General features: G+C 37.0%; 1 protein-coding gene across 7 annotated transcripts in view; it reads right to left on the reverse strand.

Moving 5' to 3' along the window:
- NEK7 (NIMA related kinase 7) overlaps positions 1-26,373 on the reverse strand; it is a 157,662-nt gene that overhangs the window by 10,627 nt on the left and 120,662 nt on the right. For 6 of the 7 annotated variants that reach the window (XM_025429699.3, XM_035718856.2, XM_025429701.3 and 3 more), the window contains 2 exons: positions 13,666-13,760; positions 9,404-9,517 (listed from right to left, as the gene is read on the reverse strand). In XM_025429699.3, the coding sequence (XP_025285484.1) occupies positions 9,404-9,517; positions 13,666-13,760 (209 nt within the window). Of the gene's footprint in view, positions 1-9,403; positions 9,540-13,665; positions 13,761-26,373 lie in introns of all 7 variants that reach the window. The other variant, XR_007411758.1, reaches the window with a different exon arrangement.

Below are 26,373 nucleotides of genomic sequence, written 5' to 3' on the forward strand. Positions count from 1 at the left end.
ACTGATGTATTTCCTCCTGAAAGACCAAAACAATTTGCTTACTGTTTCCTTTGGAGTCCTGACAGAAAGGAAGCAATAACTAGATGAAGAGCTCAACCACCACAACTCTGCTGGCCAGTAAGATAGGTGTGCTTATGGTCCCTTCCACTGCCGGTTCTGAATTTGTACTTCCACTTCTATTTTAATGACTTGTTAAGTCACGTCTTTATTTTTTAAATTATTTTATTTATTTGAGACAGAGAGAGAGAGTGCAAACATGAGAAGGGGGGAGGGGCAGAGGGAGATGGAGAAGCAGACCCCCCCACTGAGCAGGGAGCCTGAAGCAAGGCTTGATCCCAGGACCCTAGAACCATGACCTGAGCTGAAGGCAGATGCTTAGCTGACTGAGCCACCCAAGCATCCCTTTTATTTAAAAAAAAAAAAAAATTAAGATTTTATTTATTTGAGAGACAGAGTGCGTGCACACCCAAGTGGGCAGAGAGGCAGAGGGTTAGGGAGAAACAGATGCCCTGCTGAACAGGGAGCCTGCCACGGGGCTCCACCCCAGGACTCTGGGATCATGATGTGATTTGAAGGCAGATGCTTAACCAACTGAGCCACTCGAGTGCCCCAAGTCATACCTTTTGTTGTAAATTATCTCAAATCCTTTTTGAAAAAAAGGCAGATTGTTACACAAAATGGGAGATTTACATAGGCTGCAGTTTTCCTTGATATATGTTAGTCAACTGGTTGCCCTAAAGATACATCTAAATAGACTTGTTGATGTAGTGCAGGAAAAATCAGTTACAAGAGTCTTTGGCAATATAAAGGGAAAACAATCACAACATAAAACGATTACTTTCACGTTCCAAACAGCCATGGACTAGGTTTTATGCCTTTAACTTTAATAATTTGGCTTAAAAATACAAATTTATTTGGATCTATGAATGCTCTCTTGCCATACCAGATAATTCAAGTTTAGATAAAGAAGGTCACACCTCACCCTGTCTTCTTTGAATGTATACCAAAGTACAGCATCACTTTACATGGTAGGCTTATTTGTGCTCCTGCTACAATGAACAGGAGGATAAAATTGTCACCCAGGTATCAGAAACCAGGAACATTAAGAGACAGTAGAAAGAGTTTAAAAGTCATGAAGTAGAGGAAGAGGAAAAGTTCATCTTTGCCAGATAAATTCTAACTTTTAAGTTGTTAAATAACTACACATAACACATTCATTTGGTTACTCATGGTGTCACTTTTTGCAGCCAGTAGACACGTCGAGAGGCCACAGTACTTAGATGTAGATGCTCCGTACAACTAGTAGTTAGTTTCTCTAGACTTCCAGTGAAAAACTGGAATACAGTCCCCTGAACGTTTCCATCTTCTATATGGTAAGGTGTTCACACTCTAGAAGGTAACTCTGAGGCTTTAACCGTATGCTATTTCTAGGACCAGAGAGAAAACCATTTCCTAAAAGCAGCTATTTACTGAGTTCTTAACATGAATCAGGCACAATTCTATACATTTTTACATGGCTTCATAACGACTCTCTGGGGCAGGCACTACTATGGCATTTGACAGAAGACTAACATTCCCAAGGTCACAAAGGCAGTGAAGAGGACAGCCTGGATTTGAACTGAAGCAGTCTAGTTTCAGAGTCCAGGCTTTTAAAGTTACTGTGTTCTACTGCCTGGGGAAAATCTTAACGTGGTCTGCAAGTTCCCTCATGGCCACCTCTGCACAAAGGTGGGAGACCTTCCAGATAGACAAAGACAGTTTTAGATTATTTGATTCTCAAAAGAATGCTAGCTCTGACACTGGCTCATCTAGTTTCTAAATTAACAGATCTGCCTCGTATTCCATAGGCCAACTCGGATCAAAAAGCAAACCCAAAAATTTTCTCTAGGGCTTTACAAAATCACAATGAGATACAAGCCTACTTTATCCATGAGAGATATATTTAAATGATGACACAAAAATACTAAGATTCGTGTTACAGTTTGAGTGACAATTTTAATGTCATTGCTAATCTGATTCATTGATTTTTTTTAAAAAAGATTTTACTTATTTATTCATGAGAGACACAGAGAGGCAGGGACATAGGCAGAGGGAGAAGCAGGCTCCCTGCAGGGAGCCCGATGCGGGACTCCATCCCAGGACCCCAGGGTCACGCCCTGAGCCAAAGGCAGATAGATGCTCAACCACTGAGCCCCCCAGGTGCTCCTGACTCATTCATTCAAGTGACAGTAACTCCCTCCAAACAAATAAAAATGTAGGTGGATTTTAACGTGGAACAATTTCTTTATGCTGGACTAAAAACTTACATAGTGACTTGATGAATTATAAAAAAAAGTCTGATTTTTCTATCAGAAAGTCAGACATTAAATAATCAGAAAGCGGAATTTATCTTAAAGATTTCTCTCAATGCTAGTCTTCATATTTTAAAAAATTTCCTAGAAGTCTCTGGAAGAAAAGAAGTTAAAATCCTTTAACATTTATCTAATAGTCTACAAAAACTCTAAGTACTATATTATTACCCACATTTGAGGAAAACGTATGTGCATACAATAAAACTTTCAGACTTTTCTATATATTCCTGTATGTCAGGCTTCAATTTCTAATAACCTCATTAGGCAACCTGCTCAAAAAAATTTTTGTGTTTGAATTGAGGGAATTAGCTTTCCATTTATTCCTTCAAATTACAAAAATAATGACAAAATCAGTAGATAATTACAACTTTGATAAAAACAGAAGTAAAGAAGCATTTCATGGTTTATATGTTTTGTCAAAAAATTTATTTAGTTTGCATTACTTAACACATGTTTGTAAAAAAATGTACTTTGGAGTTTTTTAATTGTTTTATATGACAAGATAAAACTAAGGCAATATAGAGGACTGAATATGCAAAAGCCTTTACAAAATCAGAGAGGAAAAAACTGCTTGATTCAGATGCTTAAGGGAAATTTAAAAAGCAATACAGAGGTATTTAAATGAGAAAAAGCATATAGTTAGAATAAAATGAATTCTCTGTAACATTTCTAAAGGACTATGAAATCACAAAATCATATGGAAAATAATGAATATATTTGTTTTCTATAAAGTAGAGAAAAATACTAATACACTAATATATATTGATCTATGTATTTCCAAAGAAATATCAAAGCGTATGAGTTAGTACCAGAAATATTAAAAAGAAGAGAGTGTTAACAGTCATTGTTGTCAGGGCGATAACCCAATTACGTATCAAGTTCAGTCACGTACAGGTAATAACAATAGGGCTCTTTGTGCGTTATAGCTTTAGGTCACTAACACAATTCTCAATAGAATAATAAAGACTGGTGCTATTGGTACTGTTTCTTTTTCACCCCCATCTTAATCCCTCTGAGACCAATTATGTTATATCAGCCTCCCAGATATACCCAATTTCCATCTACCCAAGGACACATTTTAGCACCCAAAGTGGGTCTAATACATTAAAGTACACTATATTTCGGAGCTTTAGATATTTATACAAAATGATTAGGCGTATCCAACTTGTACACCAAAGCGTCACTAGTGATTGACTTGGGGGTAGACGGAAAAGGGAAAAGAAAGCAATCTTACAGATATAAGGTAATGTAATGTCTATATTTCACAACTGAAGATCATTCGGTGTGTCTTTTGAAAACTGTGAAAGTCTTACAGAAAGTTACATGGTTTTATAGGATCCCACAGGATACGCGAAATATAGGGCACCGTTTTGGATTTGTGTCTTCAAGGAGCAAGTCTCCAGCGTCACTTCAGAAGCATAAGTGAACAAAGGGCCTACTTAAATATATTTTTTAAACAAAAATGGAACATTCGAAGCTTAAAGATCTGATCTTATATGGCACCTCTAAGTAAGGTGGTCAATTGATATTATGAGTGATGAGAATATCTAACATACTAAACTCATTTTTAAGAAGGAAAATCAAATATTATTAACAGTGTTTGAGATAACATCCAAAGTTAATCTTAATAAATAATGGCACAGTTACATATTTATTATTATAAATAGTCTCATCTCACTTAGCATTGATTATGATTATAAGGAGTACAGAAATATTTGTGAAAACAGATATAGCTCCAAACATTAATTGTGCCATTTAATTTAAGATCTCTCATTTAAATATTCTTGAGATAGTATATTGGGAAGAATCTTCTAGCACCGATTTAAATAACATTGGTTAATTTCAACTAACAACTCCAGGGAACTTATATAGTTCTATTAAAATTTGTAAATCTACCGACTATAAAAGAGAACTATTTAGACTGCTCCAATGAATAAAAAAGTTTAATAAACTCATTTTAACTTCAAAATATGCAAAAATTATCTGTACCTGACACTTTCAGCTTTTTCTCCCATATATACACAAGGTAGTTTTTTCTAATGACTAAAACAAAGGTCATGCTTTTGTTACTGACTCAAATTTCATAATAAGCTTAAACATATTCTGAATTTATTTATTTCTTTTTTTAAAAGATTTTATTTTTATCTATTTGAAAGAGAGCAGAATCAGGAAGCAAGGGGAGAGGCAGAGGGAGAGGGAGAGGGAGAAGCAGACTCCCCACTGAGCAGGGAACCCAATACAGGGCTCCATCCCAGGACCCTGAGATCATGACCTGAGCTGAAGGCAGATGCTTAACCGACTGAGCCATCAGGTGCTCCAAACATATTCTGAATTTAAATAAAACAGAAATTATTTATAAATGTTAGGTAGGCACCTCAGGGGCTCAGTCAGTTAAGCATCTGACTCTTGATTTTGTCTCAGGTCATGATCTCAGGGTCCTGGGGATCCAGTCCCACGTCTGCTTGTCCCTCTCCCTCTGATCCTCCCCTTGCTAGTGCTCTCTCCCTCTCTCACAAACAAATAAAAATAGGTGCTGAATTTTTTTTCACCCGAAGCATTGTTTATTCAAATCCTTAAGTTTATTTTTTTAAGATTTATTTATTCATTCATTCATTCATTCATTCATTCATTCATTCATGAGACAGAGAGAGAGGCAGAGACATAGGCAGAGGGAGAAGCAGGCTCCCTGCGAGGAGCCTGATGCAGGACTCGATCCCAGGACCCAGGGTCACGCCCCGAGCCAAAGACAGACGCTCAACCAGTGAGCCACCCAGGTGTCCCCAGATCCTCTGTTGAATTTCTATTTTCTCAAACCAAGATCACCCTTATTCTTCCCTAGTTATTTCCATTTTTCACTTCTGTCTACAAACCCCTGCCTCAACTTTTCAGAGCTTCCATCCAAACTTCTGTGTTCAAACCTAAAGTGAAGACAAATCTGCCAAAAGCAACCATCAAGGTACAGTTCTGTTCAATCTTTCTCATGCTTTCTTTATTTAAATTAGGAATTTCTTTTACAATAAAGAAAAAGTATTGAAAGAAATATAATCTATATTCTGCATGATGTTATTGTTCAGAGTTTCAAAAAATATGTTGGCTCAAAAGAACCAACAATGAAACTCCAACTCAGTTTGGAGTCATATTCTGTACTTTCTAAATAACTGTCAATATAACGTTATTCACTGTTTTTTTCTTTTCAACTTAGAGTCACGAGATGATTTAGTGAACAACAGTGATAACGCATACTTTTGACGACACTCCTATGACTCTCAAAGAAATTAAATACTGATACTGAAGAAAAAAATCCATTTTGTCTTATTTTCCAGTAAATGGACACTGGGTAATCCAGCAACGATGCTGCTTGCTGATAAAAATGGAAAATAATATAGTGAGTATTATGAAAAAAAAAATTCTCATAGCTTCTGGCCTGTCTTTTGAGTAATTTTCTGCCTCTACTGAATGGACAGTTCTTTGGAGAAGTTTCTCTCATTCATCCAATTGTGAAATAATAGGTGTATTTTTTTTTTCCCATTTATTCCTTTCATCTCACTCTTTCACTTCCTCATTCCTTCAATCAATCACTGAACCTTTTTAATACATCAGGCCCTAGAGACACACAGATAAAAAACAGTTACTGTTCCACAGGGGCAGGAGCTAGCCGGTCTGGGGGTGAGAGCTGGGGATGTGTGCAAAGAGACAACTGCCACGCAGTGTACCAAGGAAGGGGAGCAGGATAACCTCATGCAGGAGACGATGCCCACACTTTGCTTCAAAGAGAGGTTTGCCTGGTAAAGAACAGGGAATGGGGTGTTTCAGAAGGAGGAAGCAGCATCCATAAAATCATGGTCATCCATGGAAGTCTTAGTGGAACCTGTACTGGTAGAGCCAGGGAAAGAAGAGCATATCCTGTGATCCAGAAGTCTGGAGAGATAGGCCTGGATCAGATTACAAGGGGCCTTTGGAGTCCTAATTCCTTGTACACAGTACGTGTTTGATCAAGGTCAGCTTCGCAGATGTTAATTTCACAATCACTAATGATACCAAGTTTAATTAAACTTCAGAGATACCAAAAGGAAAAATACCCATCTTTTCAACTCAAGATTTTTAGGGTTAAGTACAGAAGTGCCCCACTGATTTATGGATGAGATCATTACTGGAAAAAGAAAGAATATGGAACACCAAAAGACCGTCATAAACAAAAATACGTTAGTAAGCTACAAAATATACTTCATCCTAATATCATTCATGTACAGCTGACATATTTCAATCTAGAATCCTAATCACTTGTACATAATAGTAAAAGCATAATTCAAAAGAAAAGATTTGCCATAGAGGCTTATTTTTCCAAAGGACACTATTTCTCACTTTTGGTTTGTAACACTTGAGTGTATCTATGTTTTTTGGAATAATAGAAATAAAAAACATCTCAAGCTTTTAAACTCTGAGTTCTTCTAATTGGAATGACTATACCTAGAAATAAATCTTAACAGTTTCTTATACCTATTGATCAAGGCTGGCTGGGGGCAGAGCTACAATTTTCATGAAATATTCCCTTCTAAACCTCTTTGGGTAGTAGCCTTAAAAATTTAGCAGCAGTTAAATCAATCTGATAAGCTTTCAAACATATATTTAGTGGGACATTAATTTGCTTAATTTTTTTCATTTTCAAGCAGTTCAGAGGCTGCTACCATTTTAGCTGTAAAACCGACACATAGAGAACTGGTCTTTTAATTAAGTTTGCTGTTTAAAAACTTTATAGCTCGCTTTTCATTGTTTCCTATCATTTGCAATGCTAAAAAATTAAGTGGCAATTTGAACTTTTAAAAGATCCCAAAAGCCAACCATATAAGGAAATAATAAGATACCCTGAAAGTATGGCAGCATCAAATCTGTTCAGGTTTTTTGCTCCCATAAATTCTGAATAATTATTTTACAAACAGAGTTCCTACTTAAGGAGAGAAATAATATTTGTTAGCACATCTGCATTTCAAAGCTCTTGATCTGAGAACTTTTCTCCATAATTGAACGGATTATAGTAACATTTCTTAAGTCTGTGTTTTTCATACCTCATTTCTTTACTAAGCATTCGTTTCCTTGTTTACCTAGTTTCATAAAGCCTTCTATTTCACCACAGCATAAGGATGGATTTTACCATATGAGGAGCTGTACTGTCTTTTCTGGAAAGTACGCCACAGAACGTGTTTTGCTTTATATCTCTTTTCAAAACTGGTAACTATATAGAGTGAAGTAAAAAGTGGAATCTTATTTTCCTTTCCCAACTCGGAGACCTTCTATCTGGGCCAGACTTTGATATTTGCCCCTTGGCTGAGAATCCGCATATCCAACTTCACACTTAGCTGCAGTGAAGTAGCCCTGCAGGCAGGCCGACTTCAACGAACCACTAGTGGTATCATCATTAAAATCCTGCTGAAGGTCACCATGGTAACCGCCTGCTGAGGCTTCACTGCCGCACTCGGCATCTCCTAATCAGCTACCATGTGAAATGCAAATTCAGACAGTCTGAAAATTAGTCAAGAAGAATAGGGGATGAGGATGCAGATATGTGAAATATTCATGCGCTTCATGGAAAAAAGAAGACAGCATGAATGACACAACAAAGAGCGGCCCCTGACATTCTTGCCATCATTTTGCATTATTGTTCACACCCTACTGTATTTCCAGGCCTAGAGTTCTGAAGTTGGTTTTGTGAAATGCCATATTTATATTCTGTACCCAAAATAGTAATTAAAAATGGCTAACATAACAGCATTAATATCAAATAAAGATAATACTTCTAAATTATCATCACTACCTTATAAGAGTTTATTTTAATCACCTGAATACAAAGGCTATGAAACAAACAACAACAACAACAAAAAACCCCAGGCATCATTGATTATTAGTATCAAAATCACAGAAAAAAAAAGGTACTTATAACATTCTAGGGTCTCAAGTGCTTTACATATGGCAAAAATTCTTTAGAGATATTTATTATTCAAGTTACACTGACTCAATTTTCCTTATCTAAAACTGAAACCGATTGCTATTCATTTCAAGATAGAAAGAGTGACAAGACTACGTAATAAGTGAATGTTATAATTGTTTTATATTTTTTCTTTGCTCCTTGCCATTTCCCTTGGGCAAAAAATCTGTTGTTCATGAGAGGGTGAGGTGTCCTAACTCAAGACAGTGTTTTCTCCAGGTAGATTCCCCAGTAAGCTTTCCAAAAAGAGTCATGTGAACACATTTAGTTACCCCAAGATACTGCTGTTCTGCATATCTCTTCCTTAAACACTGGCAAAATCCTGATGTAGTGGGCTAAAATGGGAGATGTTTTGTTCAATAAAAGACTGTATATGTTGGGTAGAGCCAAAAGAACTCATTTCAGTAGGTTACCGAAGCAAGCAAGGATTCAGACTCAGGCTTGAATAGAGTCTTCTAGAATTTCCCATCCCATCCAATATAGGTTTCAACAGGTCTGCTGATAACCTCAAAACCTTTCCCACAGGAATCTGCTGCAACAGCAAGGCGGTGACAGGACAGGCGTGGTCGCGGGAGGGAGGGTAAAGCTCAAAGCACACGGTTGAGAGACACACAGCTAAAAGACGGAGGATTCAAATTTTGAAGAAAATGGACGAGAGGGATGTTCTGCCAAAGGAGAAAGTTGTAATGGTGCATCTAAGACTGTGAGAATGAGGAGGGGCCTCACTGAGAAGGGCACCAACGTGCTGGTCACCTCGAGCTGGGGTTTGAGCATGAACTCTGCCTTTCGCCATGTTCGCTATGCTACAGAGTCAGCCCTCTCTCTCCTCACACCCAGGAGGTGACCAGTTTCACACCCCATGCCGTGCTACGTTGCATGCCACGTTAGGAACTGCAGAGTCAACCCTTTAAACAGGAAGTCTCCAAGAGAAGGAAAACAGAATGAAAAGTGGCTATGTCTGCCACTATACTTGTCATTTGAGGTTCTGGATAGAAAAAAAAAAATCCTTAATAAAATGCAAACGTTAACAAAATGAACAACAGACAAACACATGGACTGAAAAATGACTTACTTCCTCTGAATAGTGATCTGAAGGGAGAGGTGGGTAGTCACACTGTTCTATCTTCTTACACAGCGAGTACAAATTCATTTTGTCGCCATAGAAAGGACTCTGTAATGCAGCCATCTGTAAAATGCTCCCAATGAAACTGATATAGTTACATGGTAACTTTTAAAGGTTGATTTCATCAAGTATATTACAGTGGGGTAGAAAATAATTACAAATACTTTAAATCAAGTTATCTGGGCATTTTGATTTTTATGAATATTCCTCTCTAGGAATTTTAGTAAGCTCTAAACTTAAAATTCCCTAAAAGGAAGAAATGGTTAGCACATATTTACATGTGTGTGTGTGTGTGTGTATATATATATATACATATATATATATTTACATACACATACATATATGACATAAAGCAGTATCAAGAAAAAGAACAGAGAGTAACTTAGAACTCTTTGTAAATATAATGCCGTAAAAACAACTAACATATCTCATGACTAAACAGACATCAGCAGTATATATCAACCATGCAAGGGTCAAAGTGTCACTAAAGTGAACAGCAATTGGAAATGAATTATAATCTAAGCAATGGTTTAGGGAGTAGAATTTATACCATTTTATACTACATGATGGTTTCTGTAGGGAAGGATTATTTTGAGAAAATAAAGTCTTCTCCATCTGAATATTGCAACTGACCCTCAAGTAGTTCACAATGAGATAGAACTTCCTTTTCTTTTGATAATGCCTCAAAAACTCTAAATATGCTCAAAAGCCCTCTGAATCACAGCCGCTACTTCAAGGCATCTGAATGAGATTTCTATGCAGGGGGAAAAAAAAAGACTCAAAGAATGATCAACTTTAAAAAAGACATTATTGAATTTAAATTTATTTTAAGACAAGGTTCTAACTTGACATTTAAAGTGCAAGCAAGTACTGTGGTAAGCAGGGTTACAAACTAAAAAATTCAATTTAAAATGTTCGCATCCTGTTCAAAACCTTCTAAATCTTTGAACCGCAGCAGCAAGAATACAACACGGAGTGCGAGGCTGCCCCAAAGTCAGTCACCCTTTTCTACATGTGCTAATAAGTTTGATTTTGGAAGGACAATGTGTACATTCCCCAGACAGGCAGAGTGTGTGTGAAACACGCTAGTCCATGCTGTGCTACTCAGTGAGCGTCAGTGGGGACAGGACAAGCTGAAAATGGCTCTCATCTGTCTTGTGGTGCTCCAGACAGAGCTTTAACTCCTTCGGAGCCTTAAACGAGGAGGGGATGGCACTAGAATTCAAACCTGCAGAGTAGCTTGGCATAGTTTTTACTGAGCCTACGTTTGATAGGAAACCTACATAAACCTATACAAAACCACCTTAGGAATGGCTGTTCCACCTGAGGAGAGAAAAGTAAAAACAATATAAATGGCCCTAAACATGTCATTTCCATCTGAGAGGAAATTTCCAGAAGAGCAGCCATCAGTAATAACATGGGGTTTTTTTGTTTCTTTTGTTTAAAATGCAAGGACACTTTATGACAGGGTATCATAAAGGCCACCTAAAAAAAACACACTGTATGTATAAACTATAGTCTTTCCATGTTTGCAAAAACCCTACGTAAATGTACATCCATTCATAATCATATGCTAGGAGTTCATTACAGTACTTTTGTCTCGATACTGCAGTGTTAAAAAAAAAAAATCTGAATGTCCCCTAAGGAGTTAAAACAGGAATAGTATATTTTCATGCATCTCCTGCTTTGACAGATGAAAAATGTCAACTGTCCTGTTTTTATTTTCAAGCTTTTGCACTATTCATCTGGTTCATTAGTGCATCTCGATGCTGCCCCTGACAGCTGCTCGCCCTCTCCTCCCAGCAGCTGAATTTTTCAGGCTAATTTGATCCTCCACACTGAGACGATCGCTGGAATGATTGACTTGCTCCCTGACCTCCAGGGTCTGACTTTCCTGATTAGTATTCTGGGGGTGTCGGAGGGACGGAAGCCCACTGTCTGTCTTCGGGGCTGGTGGCAGCTCTCTTTTTTTTTGAACTGTAAGCCACCAACCTACAACCCTGTAAGGATGCAATTGCTGCGCTGAACAATAAAGGAAATGTGTAAAACCTACTTTTCCATGTAAAGGTCCGTGTAGCAAAAGCACAGCATCTTGATTTTAATTAGTAAAGTCTACTTTGTTGCATATCAATTAAAACTGTACTGATAGTTTTTTTTTTTTTTTTAAGGTTTCAGGAATATTTGAAAGTCTAATTTTCTGAGTTTAAAATACATTTTCAAAAAAGCTTCCCACTCCTTCATTGTTAATCGTAAATTCTTAGTGGGATATAATATAATATGTCCATGAGAGGTTGTGGCCAATTTTTTAAAGCTAAACTGCTGGGTATTTCTATTAACATTATATTGAAGCATAACTGGAAGGAGATAGAACATAAAGGTAAATTAAATCTTTAGAAAAATTTTAGTTCTTCCACATGACTTGCGTAGAGGAACAGAGAAGACTCACTGGTATGAAAAACTAACATTATCATGATAAATACTTTAGCTCAAAATCATCCAGCACATAAAACTCATGGATATAGGAGTGTCCAAAGAAATAATTTCTATTTTGGTGATCATTTTAAATATACAGAAAAATGGACACTGCCTCTCAAAGGCAAATCCAGAATGTGAAGAATTATTTCAGTTTTGACATAAGAATCCAGCAGCCCTAGAAGAATTTACAAACTTCTCAAGGAAATATTACCTTAATTGAACTTTTTCTGTTTAAATTTCATCTTGTTAGTGCAAACCACTTTGCTGTTTATTTTCAGGAGTTTAAAAGGAAAATGCCACTTTGATAATATTAGACTATGGCCTGAGGAACCTAATGTTACCTAAACAAATATAAAATATTTTTAAGTGTACAAAGTGACCTTTAAACATTACAGTAATTTAATATAATCATACCAATTCTTTTCCATATTGTATCAAATTAGTAACAGCATATAATATAGTGAGCATAATCTCTTTTAATCTCATGTGCACACATAAAAACATATTCTGTCATATCACTAATTCACAATTTTTCATAATAAAAATTATCCTAGGAAAGTTATTTAAGAACACTTAAAAACCTGTTCTTTTAAAGTGGTCATTAGTCACCTTACCAGGAAGAACAAAATGAAAAAAATCTCAGGCTCCTTAAGTTAAAGAAATCTAAATCTGCAAGCCATAATATAGTAATTAAAGATCATGATACACATTAAAAAAATTAAACCTCCTAATGCTCTACTTCCAAGTAATGGTTGGGCAATTAAAATAGACCATCTCATCCTGTGGTTCTCATTTAAGTCAGGAGGAGACTTAAGATACAGACACAAAATATAGAGTAAGAAATATATTGGTTTCTATCTATCCGCTTAAGATTTCTTTTGTAATACATTAAAATGTGGAAACGATTCCATGTATTATTTTCCTTCATTTTATTTTATTAAAATAGTTACTCAGATGTAGACTAACCTTTAACTAACAGCTCTAACTTAAAGCCTGTATCACTAGGAAAATTACCAGTCGACTAAAAAATAAATTTACATAAGTCACTAGTCTTGAGTGCTTTTTGATACCATTTCTCTATAACGTGGATGTAAAAGGTGCTCATAATATGCTTTTTTCCTACCCAACCAAATTACTGCATTGCACTATTTGCTAGAAGATATACCTAGATGATTCCATTTTGATAAATTATCACCAGAAGAGGAGAGTATTTCACTAAGCTTTACCAATACAACTGTTACTCATGAAAATGAAATTAAGTGGCAACCTAGAAAAATTATCTATTTACCTACTATCCTTAAAGCTAAATTACTCTATGTAACAGTGAAAGAAATATTGAAAAAGACATGTACCATGCTTTCATGTTTTAAATCCATTCCATTATACCTCTCCTGCTACGCATGAATAAGCAAATAAACATTTACAGATGTTCAAATGTACATTTTTATAAATAAGATATGCAGAACATCATATTAACATTAAAAACATGTTTAAAATAAGATTCTCACTAAAAGGAAACAATTTAAAAATATTCAGAGGAAGTAAGTGTGCAGGAATGCATAGGTACCATTACAAAAGCAGTTACTAAAGTCAACGAGTTAACCCTTCCTAATTAAAAAGCTAATTCTTAAACGCCATCCAGAAAAATAAATAAGTGTATATACTATAAGGAGAGAGGAAATATATTGCAGTAACTAAAACTACATCAATATATGGACTTTATCAACATTACCTACCTCATACAGTAGACAGCCAAGAGACCAGATGTCAGATTTGAAGTTGTATCCATTTTCATGTATTCTCTCTGGAGACATGTAATAAGGTGTACCCACTGCAAAAAACAAACCAAACAAAACAAGAGGAGTAGAAGAATGAAGATGCAGCTGTGGTAAGAAATTTTACACCCAATATTCTAGATTAAAACATGTCACCAAAATCATTTCTTAGAATCGGGAAATTGGTTTTGCGAATACTTTAGACTACTTAATTTCCTCTTTTCCCTGATCCTTAAAAGCACATCAACATCTATCCTATATTAAAAAGGGTGTGGTGAGTTAAACTTTTGATCGATTCAGGGAGAATCTCGGGAGCATAACTAAAGGAGAAACAAGGAATCCTAACAAGAAAATCTACTTAAGTGAGTCACATTGGCTTCATTTCTTTATCTTGAAAAAAAATATGGCTTGCATATCCCAAATAATTAAGCATGGTCCCATAATCATTTAAATGTAACCATTAATATATAACAATTTAGTACTGTATATAAATAAACCGTGCTCATTAACTTTAATAGAAACACTCCTTAGAACACAGTCGTAGTGCTTAAAATTACGAGTGAAATAATCATTAACCTTCAGTATCCTACTTACTACCATTTCAGAGAGAATACAACAGACTGTTGTACATCAAAGGGTTATATGATAACATATGTGAAAAGTCATGACATCTCTGGAAAAAATGTCTGAGTCATTACTACTGAGACTTTTTTTAAAGACAGGATACTCTAGATAATTTTTATTTTTCTTTCTTTTGATGTACTTACACTTGTTTCCCTTTCTAATGGCCATTTTAGAAAATGCTAATATGATAAATGATAACGTAACAAATTAAGATTTATTAAGTATTTAAAAGCAAGCAAAGCATGCATTATTTTTAATATTTTTAAGGTACTTTCAAAGGGAATATCTTAAATTTCAAATTTAGATGGTGATTTCACCATCATAAGCCTAAGGCTTTTTTTTTTTTTTTTTTTTTTTGCTAAACAGAGAATCAAAGTTTGAGAACGATATTTTGGCATTTTACTTGCTTGAGGCAAAACCTACCAAAAATATGCTGCTAGTCACGGAGAGAAAGGTATTCTCCTTTTTCTATTAATTTCCAAGAACTCCCCAGACTCTCAGTGTAAACCTTAATGAGACTGTAAGTCCCAGGACTGAACAGGGAACAGGAAGAGTCGTGCCAATAATCAAAGCATTATCCTCAGAGGCAGGACTCAGTTTTCCAAAAGAAGAGGGTTGTAGCCTAATAGTTGTGCGTGGAAACTATCCTGCACAGGGGGTGAAAACGCCATGAGCTGTGCGTTGGCAAGAAATCCTACCTCTACTGGAATGAGTCCGTTTTTACTAGTAACGGGGACAGTCCTGGTCAGAATGAACAAAAGGGAAGTGTTTATGGGAAGTGGAGACGTGAAGAAAGAATGGGCACACAGGAGGATAAAATAAATTTAAATAAAATATGAACCCTTCACACAGGAGATTAGTAAGACAAACCTTGAGAAATAAATTATGTCAGTGTGGCATTTACTTCGAAGACAAGTAAACCTGCCGATCTCCGTCAGGGCCAGAGAAGCCAAGGAACGTTCAGGAATAGTCAGGATTTTAAACAATCTGGACGGTTATTGGGGAAAATAAACACGAGCTCTCCAGCTTTGGGAGTTCCAACCACTTTCCCTGGCAGTTTGCATAAGCGGCACCGATTACCCGAGGTATTTACACCCCGTCTCCACTTAGGGAAGGGTGGTGGGGACAGCTGGAATAATCAGGGGGCTCTGTGCACAGGCTCCTGGTTTCAGGACATAAAGCAAGTGACTGGCAGTGAGGAATGTGCAGAGAGAGGCTTCACAGAATCCACAGGGGGCGAGTGAAAACACTGAGGCTTGAAGGTTCAGAGTTTACCAGAAGCAAAGGTAATTTTAACCAGTAGCTCTGGGAAACCTGCTGATACATGAGGGGTTTGATAGGAGTGTGAAAGATTGATGATAGGGAAAAAGAAGAACAAATGCTAGCATTTTACAGAGATTAGCCCCAGCATAACACCTTAACTGCAACACCACTGAACTCAAGGACAACCTGCGAGTGAAGGAAGCAGAAGAAAAGAATGAGTAGGAATTCGACTCAGCTGGACTTTCGATGCAAACAGTCCTAATGGGAAGGAAAGCCTTTTCTAAGGAGCTGCTGGAGGTCATTACAAAAAGTGACATGTACAGGGTTAAGGCTGATACCGTAAACTTAGGCGCTGGTGCTTCTCCATGTTATAAATAACAAACTTCCTTATGCTAAGTATGCAGATTTTCTTTAAGTATTTAAATTATGTCTAGATCTTGAATATACATTAAAATGTAAATCTAAGGATGCTACTCACCTTTTTGATTGACACATTTCCAAAAGAGTCATTATGTAGGAAGAGGAGAAAGTTTGTAGCCTGCACTACAATGATTAATTGGATAAATTCATAATTAACGGCTGAGCACAGCGTAAGAGGGCGTTTCCACTTGCTCCCTCTTAGAGGCTCCCCCAAGGGCACCTCCGCTGGGGACCAGGGCTCTCCCGCGGACTCTGAGCAGAGGCTGAGCCCCATCACAGAAGCGGACTCGGCCTTCCTCTCTACCTAGCAGAGAGGTCGAGAAGTTGCAAGTGCTCAGGAAAATCTGAAATACCTTTAAATGCAGGGATAGGCCTTCTACATTCCCAACTTAAGGGATATATAATTATTTCCTAAAAGCTTTTTTTTTAAAAAAAAAAAACAAAACCCACGACAGCTGTGTCTATTATTACTACTGCCTCAAGAATGCTGTGACTTCCTCTCACAGCTGTATAAGAAAAGGGAGCGTTGTAGAGTGATACGATTAGACGTTAAAACCAGCATGCAAATTACTAGGTGCTGAGGAGCACGGAGATGGCAGGTTGAGTAATTTCACTAATCTTTCGAGAATTTAGGGCTGTAGCTAAAACGGGACTGTATTTTACTATAGCAGATACTTATGCCATTTTAACCTCTTGATATGTGTGAAAGTAAGAACTGGATGATAACATCATAAAAGAAAAAAAAACAGAAAGGCTGATATTAGGGGAAAATTGCTAACAACTGAAAATGTTATCTCTGACCTTTCTTTAAAATATACTCAGACAATCACCCAAATATAAACCAATTTTAATTGCATTAACGGACTTATTCTAGCTATAGGAGAAAAGTTCTACACTGTATATACTCTGTTAACAATAAATGCATTCTAAAATTTATCCTGAACAAAATGAAGACTGCTTTCCAGAAGTTCTACCTAATGTTCAAGAGAATCAAAAAACCCTTCTAACATGCTATTATGGAATATATGACTAAATTAATTAATAACTTCTCCTCTACAGAACAAGCCATATGCAGAATTTTTTCAACATTTAGTAGTACAATTTCTGCAAAGGCTTGAATTGAGAAAATAACAGGAGTACTGAGGTATCTGTTTATATGGCTAGAGTGGGTTGCTGTTTTTTGTTTCATTTTGTTGGTTTTAAAAAAGGAAGACAGGGCAAAACCAGTCAAAGGTCAAGAAATCTGTTTCACATCTTACCTCACTAACTAGCCAGGGCCACTTAACTTCTGTTTTTGTTCACTTTCCTCCCTCTGAGATGCAGGGATGAGAAGGAGGAGATGATTTTTGAGATCATTTTGCTCTAAATTCTGTGGCACTCATAAAAACCCTACAAAAATCCGTATGGAAAGTGAAATGGAAAAAAGTAATATATTCCTTTTTTAAGCTATTCCACAGGACAGCTGAGTGAAGCGCTTTAAGTCAGAGAGTACAAAACAAGCAAATTCAGTTTAGAAATGTTGCTTCTTTCTTAGAATTAAAGCAAACAGCAGAAGAGAAAGCTTTGAACCTGCCTAGTTGGGAACATTAAAAGGACCTGAGTCATCTTACACCTCGGTTTGATTTTTAAAAGTATACAGAAAATATACAAAAATATACAACTTCAGGGAATAAGAATTTTCATTCTTCCCTTCATACCCTTAAATCAGCCCAGAAATTATGCTGGCAAACTTAACAGAGAGAGGCCAAATGTATTTAATTGTTAGGAGTATTATCTAAGGTTAAAGCAGAATGGCTGAGCGGAGGAGGAGGAGTATTTCTTCCGCAAAAGACCATTCTAAAATAAAATTTGTCATCTTTTAAGCACAACGGATGACATTTAAGAGCTTTAATAATGAGGAGGGTGAAAACTCCAGGAAATTGTATTGTTATTGTTACTCTGCTCTATGCACTGTGTTAGATGCAATCCATGCATTATCTGGCTGAACTTTTTTAACAGATGTTTAGCAGGTACCTACTACAGGGCACACATGGTTCCAGGTGTGGGGAGGTAAGAAGCAAACAGATTAATTCCTGATCTTATGGAGGCTCATGCACTAGTGAGATGACTGTTATGAAGCAGCTTCAGAAGACTTACTATTGTTACCTTGTTTTAGGGAAGAGGCTTTGGGAGGTCAGATAATCTGCCCAAGATCACAAAATGGGTACAGTGTGGACTTGGGAATTCAAACCAGGTAGTTCTGTCCCTTGCATTTATATAGATGCTTATTCCATGAAAACTGACCACTGTGAAGTGAAATAGAACTAAGCAAGAACAGCAAAAAAAAAAAGTATTTTTCCAAATTAAGAAACAGAGAAATCTAAAAGTCAGTATTCAGTATGTATAATATGAAAAGCTAGAGTAAGGGTCTGGGTTCAATGGGCTACATGTGGAAATTGTGCGACTTTGCAGCTACTCTGGTTGTTTTAAATACATACTCGTTAACAGTGATGGAGAGGTTAAATGTGCACAGTTTAATATTAGATAATAGCTTCTTCCTGGAGCCATTAAGTCTAGAAAGGATTGAAAGTTAAAAATAAATCAGTGAAAGTCGCCTATAGTACAGACTGAACATATGCTGCCTGTACAGCCCCAAACCACCTTGGACTAAGAAGGGGAATAAGCCAAAGGAAGATCCACAGAGAGGTGCTAGGGAAAGGTGTGGGGAAAACCAGTAGGTGACCACAGGTGGCACTTGGCACCAAAAATGAAACTGTTTTAATGCCTGGTTCAAGAACACTAATTTCCCAAGTTGAAATCAGAAGCTATATCACACTTGGAAATAGTGTGGGGAACATGAATTGTACACTCAAGAGACTCCGGTGTGAAAATTCTGATATCTGGTTTGAGTGATAGCCATGCATTTACTCTTCTGGCAATATCACAAAATCTGAGAACCATTTGTCTCATTGTGGAAGGTAAAGAGGAGTTCAAACAATCCTGTAACAACTCCAACAACATAATTTCCCCCCAAGGGGTTTCAAATATTTTCTAGCACAAGGATCAGTATCAGAAAGTCCTAGCTAGGCTTTTTCTTTTTAATCTATGCCATTTTCAGGATGTCCAACAAACACATGTAATAGCTAAATTCACACACGAACATACAAAGAGAAAATTCTTCAACTTTCTTCTTTAGGAGGACAGTATGAAAGCACATAAAATGGATATTGCAACATTATTAATCTAACTATTCTCATTTGTTTTTCTCTTTTCCAGTAGTCAGAGAGGAGACACTTCATTGTGTATAACAGATGCACCTATGACGCAAATAGATTTGTTAAATAGCAGCCAACCACCCCCAATTACTTACAGACACCTTTGGAGTATATAATGGGTTTAGATTTTATAGCAGATTAGCTTTTCTAAGTAAGTTTTGTTAAAATTTACTTTTTATCTCCTCCTATATTCTAGTCCATCAAGGAGTAAGCCACTCAAAAAGCAGGACTGGAACTAAGGAGAAAAGTTCCTGGAAAACTAAACTTTTGTTAAAACACACGCGCACACACAAAACAAAACGGTGTCAATAAATGAACAAGAATGACAGAGAAAACTCATCTGCAAAATTCCTACCATGCCAAGTATGGTATATTTTTCCCTAAAAAGCAAATGTACATCACAATGCAATAAAACACTGGTAAAGGTCTATAATAAAAATGTGAAATTTTAATGTCAAAATCTCTGTCCAAAAAACAAAATGCTTAGTTTAAGGCAAACTTTCATTAAACCTCTGATCTTAAACAACCTCACCTTATCGAGTCTTTAAGGGAAGATACAACAGACTCTCCAGAAAGTCTATGGAAATAGTGTGGTAAGCAGAATTCTGGCCCCCATAATCTTTGTCCTCTGGTGTCATACCCTTACGCATTATGTTACCTGGCAAAAGAAACTTTGCAGACATAACATTATAGATTTTAAAATAGAGAGATTAGGGCAGCCCGGGTGGCTCAGCGGTCTGGAGTCGCCTTCAGCCCAGGGCCTGATCCTGGAGACCCGGGATCAAGTCCCGCGTCGGGCTCCCTGCATGGAGCCTGCTTCTCCCTCGGCCTGTGTCTCTACCACTCTCTCTGTGTCTCTCTGTCTCTCATGAATAAATAAATAAAATCTTAAAAAAAAAAATAGAGATTATCTGAGATTATCAATGAAAGATGAAGGGGAAGGAGCAGGAGAGATGTGAAGTGTGAGAGGAATTCTTCCCATCATTGTTGGCAGCAGAGATGGAGAAAGAGGATTTAAGCCATTAAATTTATGGTAATTTATTAGGGCAGTAACAAAACAAACAACAAATGTGTTAGTGATTCACACACTGCAGTGGAATGATTCAATTCAATGTGCTGAGAACCAAGAATTACATGAGGCAATGGGGGGACTAAAGAGAGAAGCCTATAGGATTTGAAAAATATTTGACCCCTAGGAGCTCACTGGATTATTTTGGGAGGGGATGAGTTGGGAGGCAGGGGAAAGCAGGGGAAGCAGGAGAAGCCAATACATCTACCTTAAGAAGACTAAAAGAATAAATTATGGTCTTTTGTAATGTAAATGAACTCTGGCTTGTTCACTAATTGATATGACTCTAATCTAGGTAACCACGATTACCTTAATGTTGAATTAGAGACATACAATGGAGACATACAACAAGAAACCATTCAGGTGCTACATGGCACTTGATCCATATTTGAAGCTTGATAAGGAATAGTTATTATATGTTTTTAAAATTCACCCAAATAAGGATCCTATCACAAGTACATCCAGCAGGGATTAACTACAGATTTACTGATCAAGAAAAAAGTCCCAAGGGATCAACACTCTGGTGAACGTCATGAATTATTCTGATTTTTTTTTAATTATTCTGATTTTAAAAATAATTTCTCTGAAAGAAAAATAATCCTAGTCCCAATCCTAATAATAACCTTGTTCGGGATTTCCTTTTAGAATGACAAAAATTCCCTAAGGCTATCTATGGCTACTTCTTCATTCACCACTACCACACATTCCCATTGAGAGAATTAATTATGCTTTAGTTGCAACAATAAATATATCACAAGAAGAGATATGGAGAGAAAGAATAGAAAACAACCAACAGAAAAAAAATAAACCAGGTAAGTTTTGCTTTAGCTCGTGGCCATGGACAATGCTCACATTTATTATTTCTGGTTTTCCTCTTCACACATGGAAGAGTTATGTTCCTCCACTCCCTTGAGATAGGTAAGGCCATGGGACTTGTTTTGGACAGTAAAACACGAAGGGGCATAATATGCGGTACAAAGAAGCAGAATGGGTTTACGAGCCAGTAAGAGATCATCCATGTTCTCTTACTCTCATGAGATCACAAAAACTTGCATTGAGATGAAGATGACCCAAGACTGAAGCTGCCTGAAATGCCAAGTCGCCGCATGGAGAGAGGGCAGCTCCCCTAGAGAGCCACGAGAGGCCCACAGTGAGGAGTCAGAACAGCTTTAGTGCCAAGCAGCTGAGACCTTGGTATTGTTCCTTACTGCAGCACAGTCTAACCCACACTTACTGATACACTCAAATTCATCCTTTGCTGTGTGGCCTATGCCCATCCATCATTTATTTAATCAGTATTTATTATCTATTATGTGCAATGCCATCTTCTAGTGTTTGGAACACATCAGGAAATCAAAAATACAAAGATTCCTTTCTTGGTGAAGGTTAAATTTTAGCTGGAGGAGAGAGACAAAAAATACAAAGCATAACAAATAAATTATACGGTGTATTGGAACAGAAGTCCTAATGAGAAAAGAAAAATTATACCAAGTAAGGCTCAGGAGGTTCTAGGGATGGTAGAGGCGAGTGGAGGTCAGGTCAGTATTACAGGATCTCAGTTTCCTACTTTATAACCGCCACGACATCTAGTTAGAGAACACTGAGGAACAGAGGAGAAAATGTACCTTAAAACTGCTTGTAAATTGGACAATGCTACACACATATTCATTCTTACTGCTGTTGCTATCTCGTAGCAGTAGAGGATTCCCCTAGGTCATTAGTATAGAAATAAGGATAGTATGATATGATTTTACTAAAAATCATATATTCGGAATACAAAAAAATTATTCTGTGTATTTTTAAATATTGAAAGGTAAAGATACTTGACCCCTTAGCAAGTTGCCTCTGGGTCAGAACATCTGCTGAAGAGACTTTAGAGTAAGTCAAGAAAGAAGTATAACAAAAGTGTATTTTGTCTTTTGTGACATGAAGAAAAGTACACCCTGACTGCCATGTTCCTACTTCACAGGTGTTGGTGCAATTATAGTTTTCAGTTTAGAAGAGCCACTTCCTTAGAAATATCAGCCTAAGTTGCCGGTAGACAGAATGGCTATGAAGAAAGAGCCCAGTATCCTAGAGGTCTATTTCCTGTTTACTTCTGAATCTTGGAGCATCAAGAGCAGGCAAGTCCAGGAGAGGGGGCAAACTCTGCTCTCATATGTGGGTTCCCTGGCAATATACAGAGCAGAATAAGGTATCTGCAGATGGAAATAAACACAACAGATAAGAAAACATTAATAGAGCAGGAGAATATGGCCCAAGGTGAAAAAATGAACTGTTGTGTTGGGACTATAAGCCAACAACAGTAGGAAGCCACAGACCCACTCATTCTCTTCTAGCCACAGTCCATTTCCCTCTCTGTGCCTTAGTTTCTCTGACTCAAGAATGGGAATAATCCACACCCACAACTCACATATCTCAGTAAGGATCTTAGGGAATGGAATGACTTGCAAGTGGTACAGAGCCACCATGCATGTGGGTGGTGGGTAGGCACTCCAGAAACACAGAGAACACTGTCAATGACTAATTCATGTTTGATCAACTGACCTAATAACCAAGCAGCAAGTTAGGAGAATGTCTAAAAGTAGGTAGAAAAATGAGAATCTGTCATTAAGTAAATGAACAGCATGTAAGCATTGTAGGGGCACCGGGGTGGCAGAGTCAGTTAAGCATCTGCCTTCGGCAAGGGCACGATCTCGGGGTCCTTGGATGGAGCCCACATTGGGTCTCTGCTCAGTGGGGAGCCTGCTTCCCCCACTCCCTCTGCCCCACCAACCCCCACTTGTGCTTGCTCTCTCTCTCTCAAAATAAATAAATGAATGAATGAATGAATGAATGAATGAATAAATGAATAAATAAAATCTTTAAAAAGAGAGAGAAAGCATTGTAAACACAGACCACTGTTTTCCAATTGCAGGTCATTACCAACTAATGAGTTGTAAAATCAATTTAGTGTTTAGTGGGTTGCAACTAGCATTATTTTCAGGAAGATAAAATAGAACAGACAATATCGTTGTAATGTAAAACACCGTTACATGAAATTTTTGCTTCAATTACACACGGCTATGTTCCTATGGGGTCACAATGTTGCTGGGGTCACAGTCAAGAAATTTGAAAGTCACTTATCTAGACTGTCAAGAAGTTTGAGTCAAGGGAGAGAGATGTGTCTGCATTTAAATTTTAAGATACAGACATACATACAAGAGATTTTCTAACACCTGTAACATTTATAAGGTTGACACACACAAAAAAAAAAAAAAAAAAACCGGCAAGATTCACAGGGATATATATAATCCTGTAATTAGTCTCCCTAGCAACACCCTCTGTCCAAATCAATACAAAAGCACTAAATAAAAATCTGACTTAAGGTAAACTCATGAACGAAACAAAAGGAGGAGGGGAACAAACACAAAGGAATGGTCTAGAGCATAGATTACAGACAGTGACCAACTTTCTAGTCTACGGCTAATGAGTTCATGTGGTCTCTCTGCTCAGTTCTGGGGAGCACATGGGAGGTGTTCAGAGACAAAGGAGGGCAACCACTGGGCACAGAAGAACCTGAACACAGCAGACCACACTGGGCAGGATGACCCAGAAGACGATGGCAGACTCAGGGCTGCAGCCTTCGCAGCACATCCAACTACAACCTTGCAGAAACTTGCCGCCATGCGTGGAATAAGACGTGACCTTCTCCCATGCCGGCCGAGGCCCTTCCCTCACCCCGCTCCAGTATGCTCTCGACAGCCAGAGCTGATCCCACGTCTGCCCCCCGTGCACACTGCTCTTCGGGTGGCCTGAGACATGTTCCCCAGGTCCTGTGTGGCCGCTGCTTCCGCATCTTGATCTCGGTTCACACATAGCCTCCTCACAGAGGCCTTGTCTGACCAGGCCCCTTCTAAAATAATTCTCCTCCTAGTCAAACTCTGTCACATGGCTGACAAAGCAGGAAAAACAACAACAACAACAACAACCCACAAAGACACAAGATGATTATCTGTTCACTCTCACCACAAGATAAGATCAATGAATACGACTGGTCATGTTTAGGCCTGTTCCTGGTCCCTGGAACAGCACGTGCACAGAAAAGGTATTAAAACTGTCTTGTAAAGGATTCAAATTCAGGTATTTTAACAGAATAATAAACAGTCCATGAATTTCTTCTCCTTCTCCCCTCTTCTTTTTCTACATCTTCGCCACCGCCACCGCCACCACAATGTTAACCTAAGCAACTTAACAGCACATAACAGTGAATGAAAACACTTTTACATTCACTGTATTATTATAGATAATTGTATTATTAGAGATTAGGGCACAACATAGATTATCCATATTTCTATTTTTATAAATAAATTTATAAACTGAAAAGTTAGAAAGTTAGTAAATGGTTTGATCAAAGTCCTGAAGAACAATGGACACGTAAATCCAGATGCACTCTGTTTTCTCCAAAACATCATGCTATTTCTCACACTCAGAACAGAGCAACAGGAAAAACGCGGCTAGCACGTAATGAGGTGGGGATGTGCAGTCAACAGTAAGAATGGGAAGCTATCGAGGACATCAAACTCTAGAGAGGACCCTGCCAGCCTGAGGACTCAGCATAATATTCTGTAGGCAACAGGGAATCATCAGGAACTTGGGGGCAAGTGACATAATTAGATAATCTCTTTTAGGAAGATAACTCTGCTGGGATTATATATAGTTGATTTTTTTTTTTTAATACTAGAAAGAAGGGAGAGTATTTTCCTAGTTTAAACATGAAGTCATGATGGATTAAAGACAAGTGAATAGAAAAAGGGAGATATTATGATTCAATGTATGTGGTGGGAGCAGGGAGGGAGTAAAAGAAAAACTGAAGGCCTCTGAGAAATTTTTTTTTTTCGATTCTGAGGATTTGAACATAGTCTGAACATCCAGCAACATCAGATTTAGTATTTGTAATTTTTTGTCCTATTCTCTATATTGACATACTTTTAATTAAGGAAGATGCTTCTGAAAACACTACAAATGTGAGCACCTGTACAACTTTATTTGCTACAGCATATGTGAGAGAACTGCAGATTTTATTGCAAGTTGATCTGTTATCATGAAATGAAATAATATAATAAGTGCTGTAAAATGAATACAGAATTGAAAAATTCAAAGGCTTGCTAATCTTTTAAGGATTGTTAAAAATACAATAATTTTGCCGGTGTGGATTCCTATTAATTAATCAAAATAAGGAAAAACATTACCCTTTACTTCATTTCTGAATAATACTATATATTTTGGAAAAAAGAAAATATATAGCAAGATGTTTTAAAATCCTATTAATTTTTGCCTTTTAAAAAAAAAATTTTTTTTGCCTTTTTAAATTAAATTCCTAAAAACATCTTCTTTACAAAGTTAAATGAAATTGGGTCCCAGGATCAACCTCATTTAAAGTAAACTATATGAACTACACAAAGATCTCACTTATTTGTAGTTTCATTAAAATTTAGATCTCTTCTTGGGATAAATCATGCCCTGAGGATATTATCCTCAGTAAAATCAGAAAACAAATCAACACAGAAATCTATAATTTTATCATATTTTCTATAAGTGAAATAAGTTTGTATAGGTGCCACAGTTGCTTTTTGTAACTAACTCAAATTTGCTCTTAAAAATAAAAATATATGACAATAACAAGTGAGGGTTATAATTTTTTAAAAGTAACAAGTCAACAAACATAGTCTGTGTCAGGATTTATACCCTTGTTATTAAATACATATTCTTTGTTAGCAGACAATTTTTTCTGATTCTTCTAAATAGGTTTTTTATTGGGTCCACCTAGCCATCGTAGGTTAGATTTCCATCATTCATTCTCGATGTTCACTATACTTTGCTTAGTGAATTTTAGTTTCAGACCATCAAAATCTTCATTTTGCAGAGATGAACAAGCAGCAATAAAAGAAATTTTCTTATTTTAAGAATACTTTTTTCTTAAAATAATATGGGAAAAAATCCTGGTGAAATTATTTTTCTACTGATTCATTCATCAAAGAAAGTGTCTCATTGATACTT

Source organism: Canis lupus, chromosome 7, assembly GCF_003254725.2.
Source record: "Canis lupus dingo isolate Sandy chromosome 7, ASM325472v2, whole genome shotgun sequence".
In the NCBI taxonomy this organism is placed as follows: domain Eukaryota; kingdom Metazoa; phylum Chordata; class Mammalia; order Carnivora; family Canidae; genus Canis; species Canis lupus.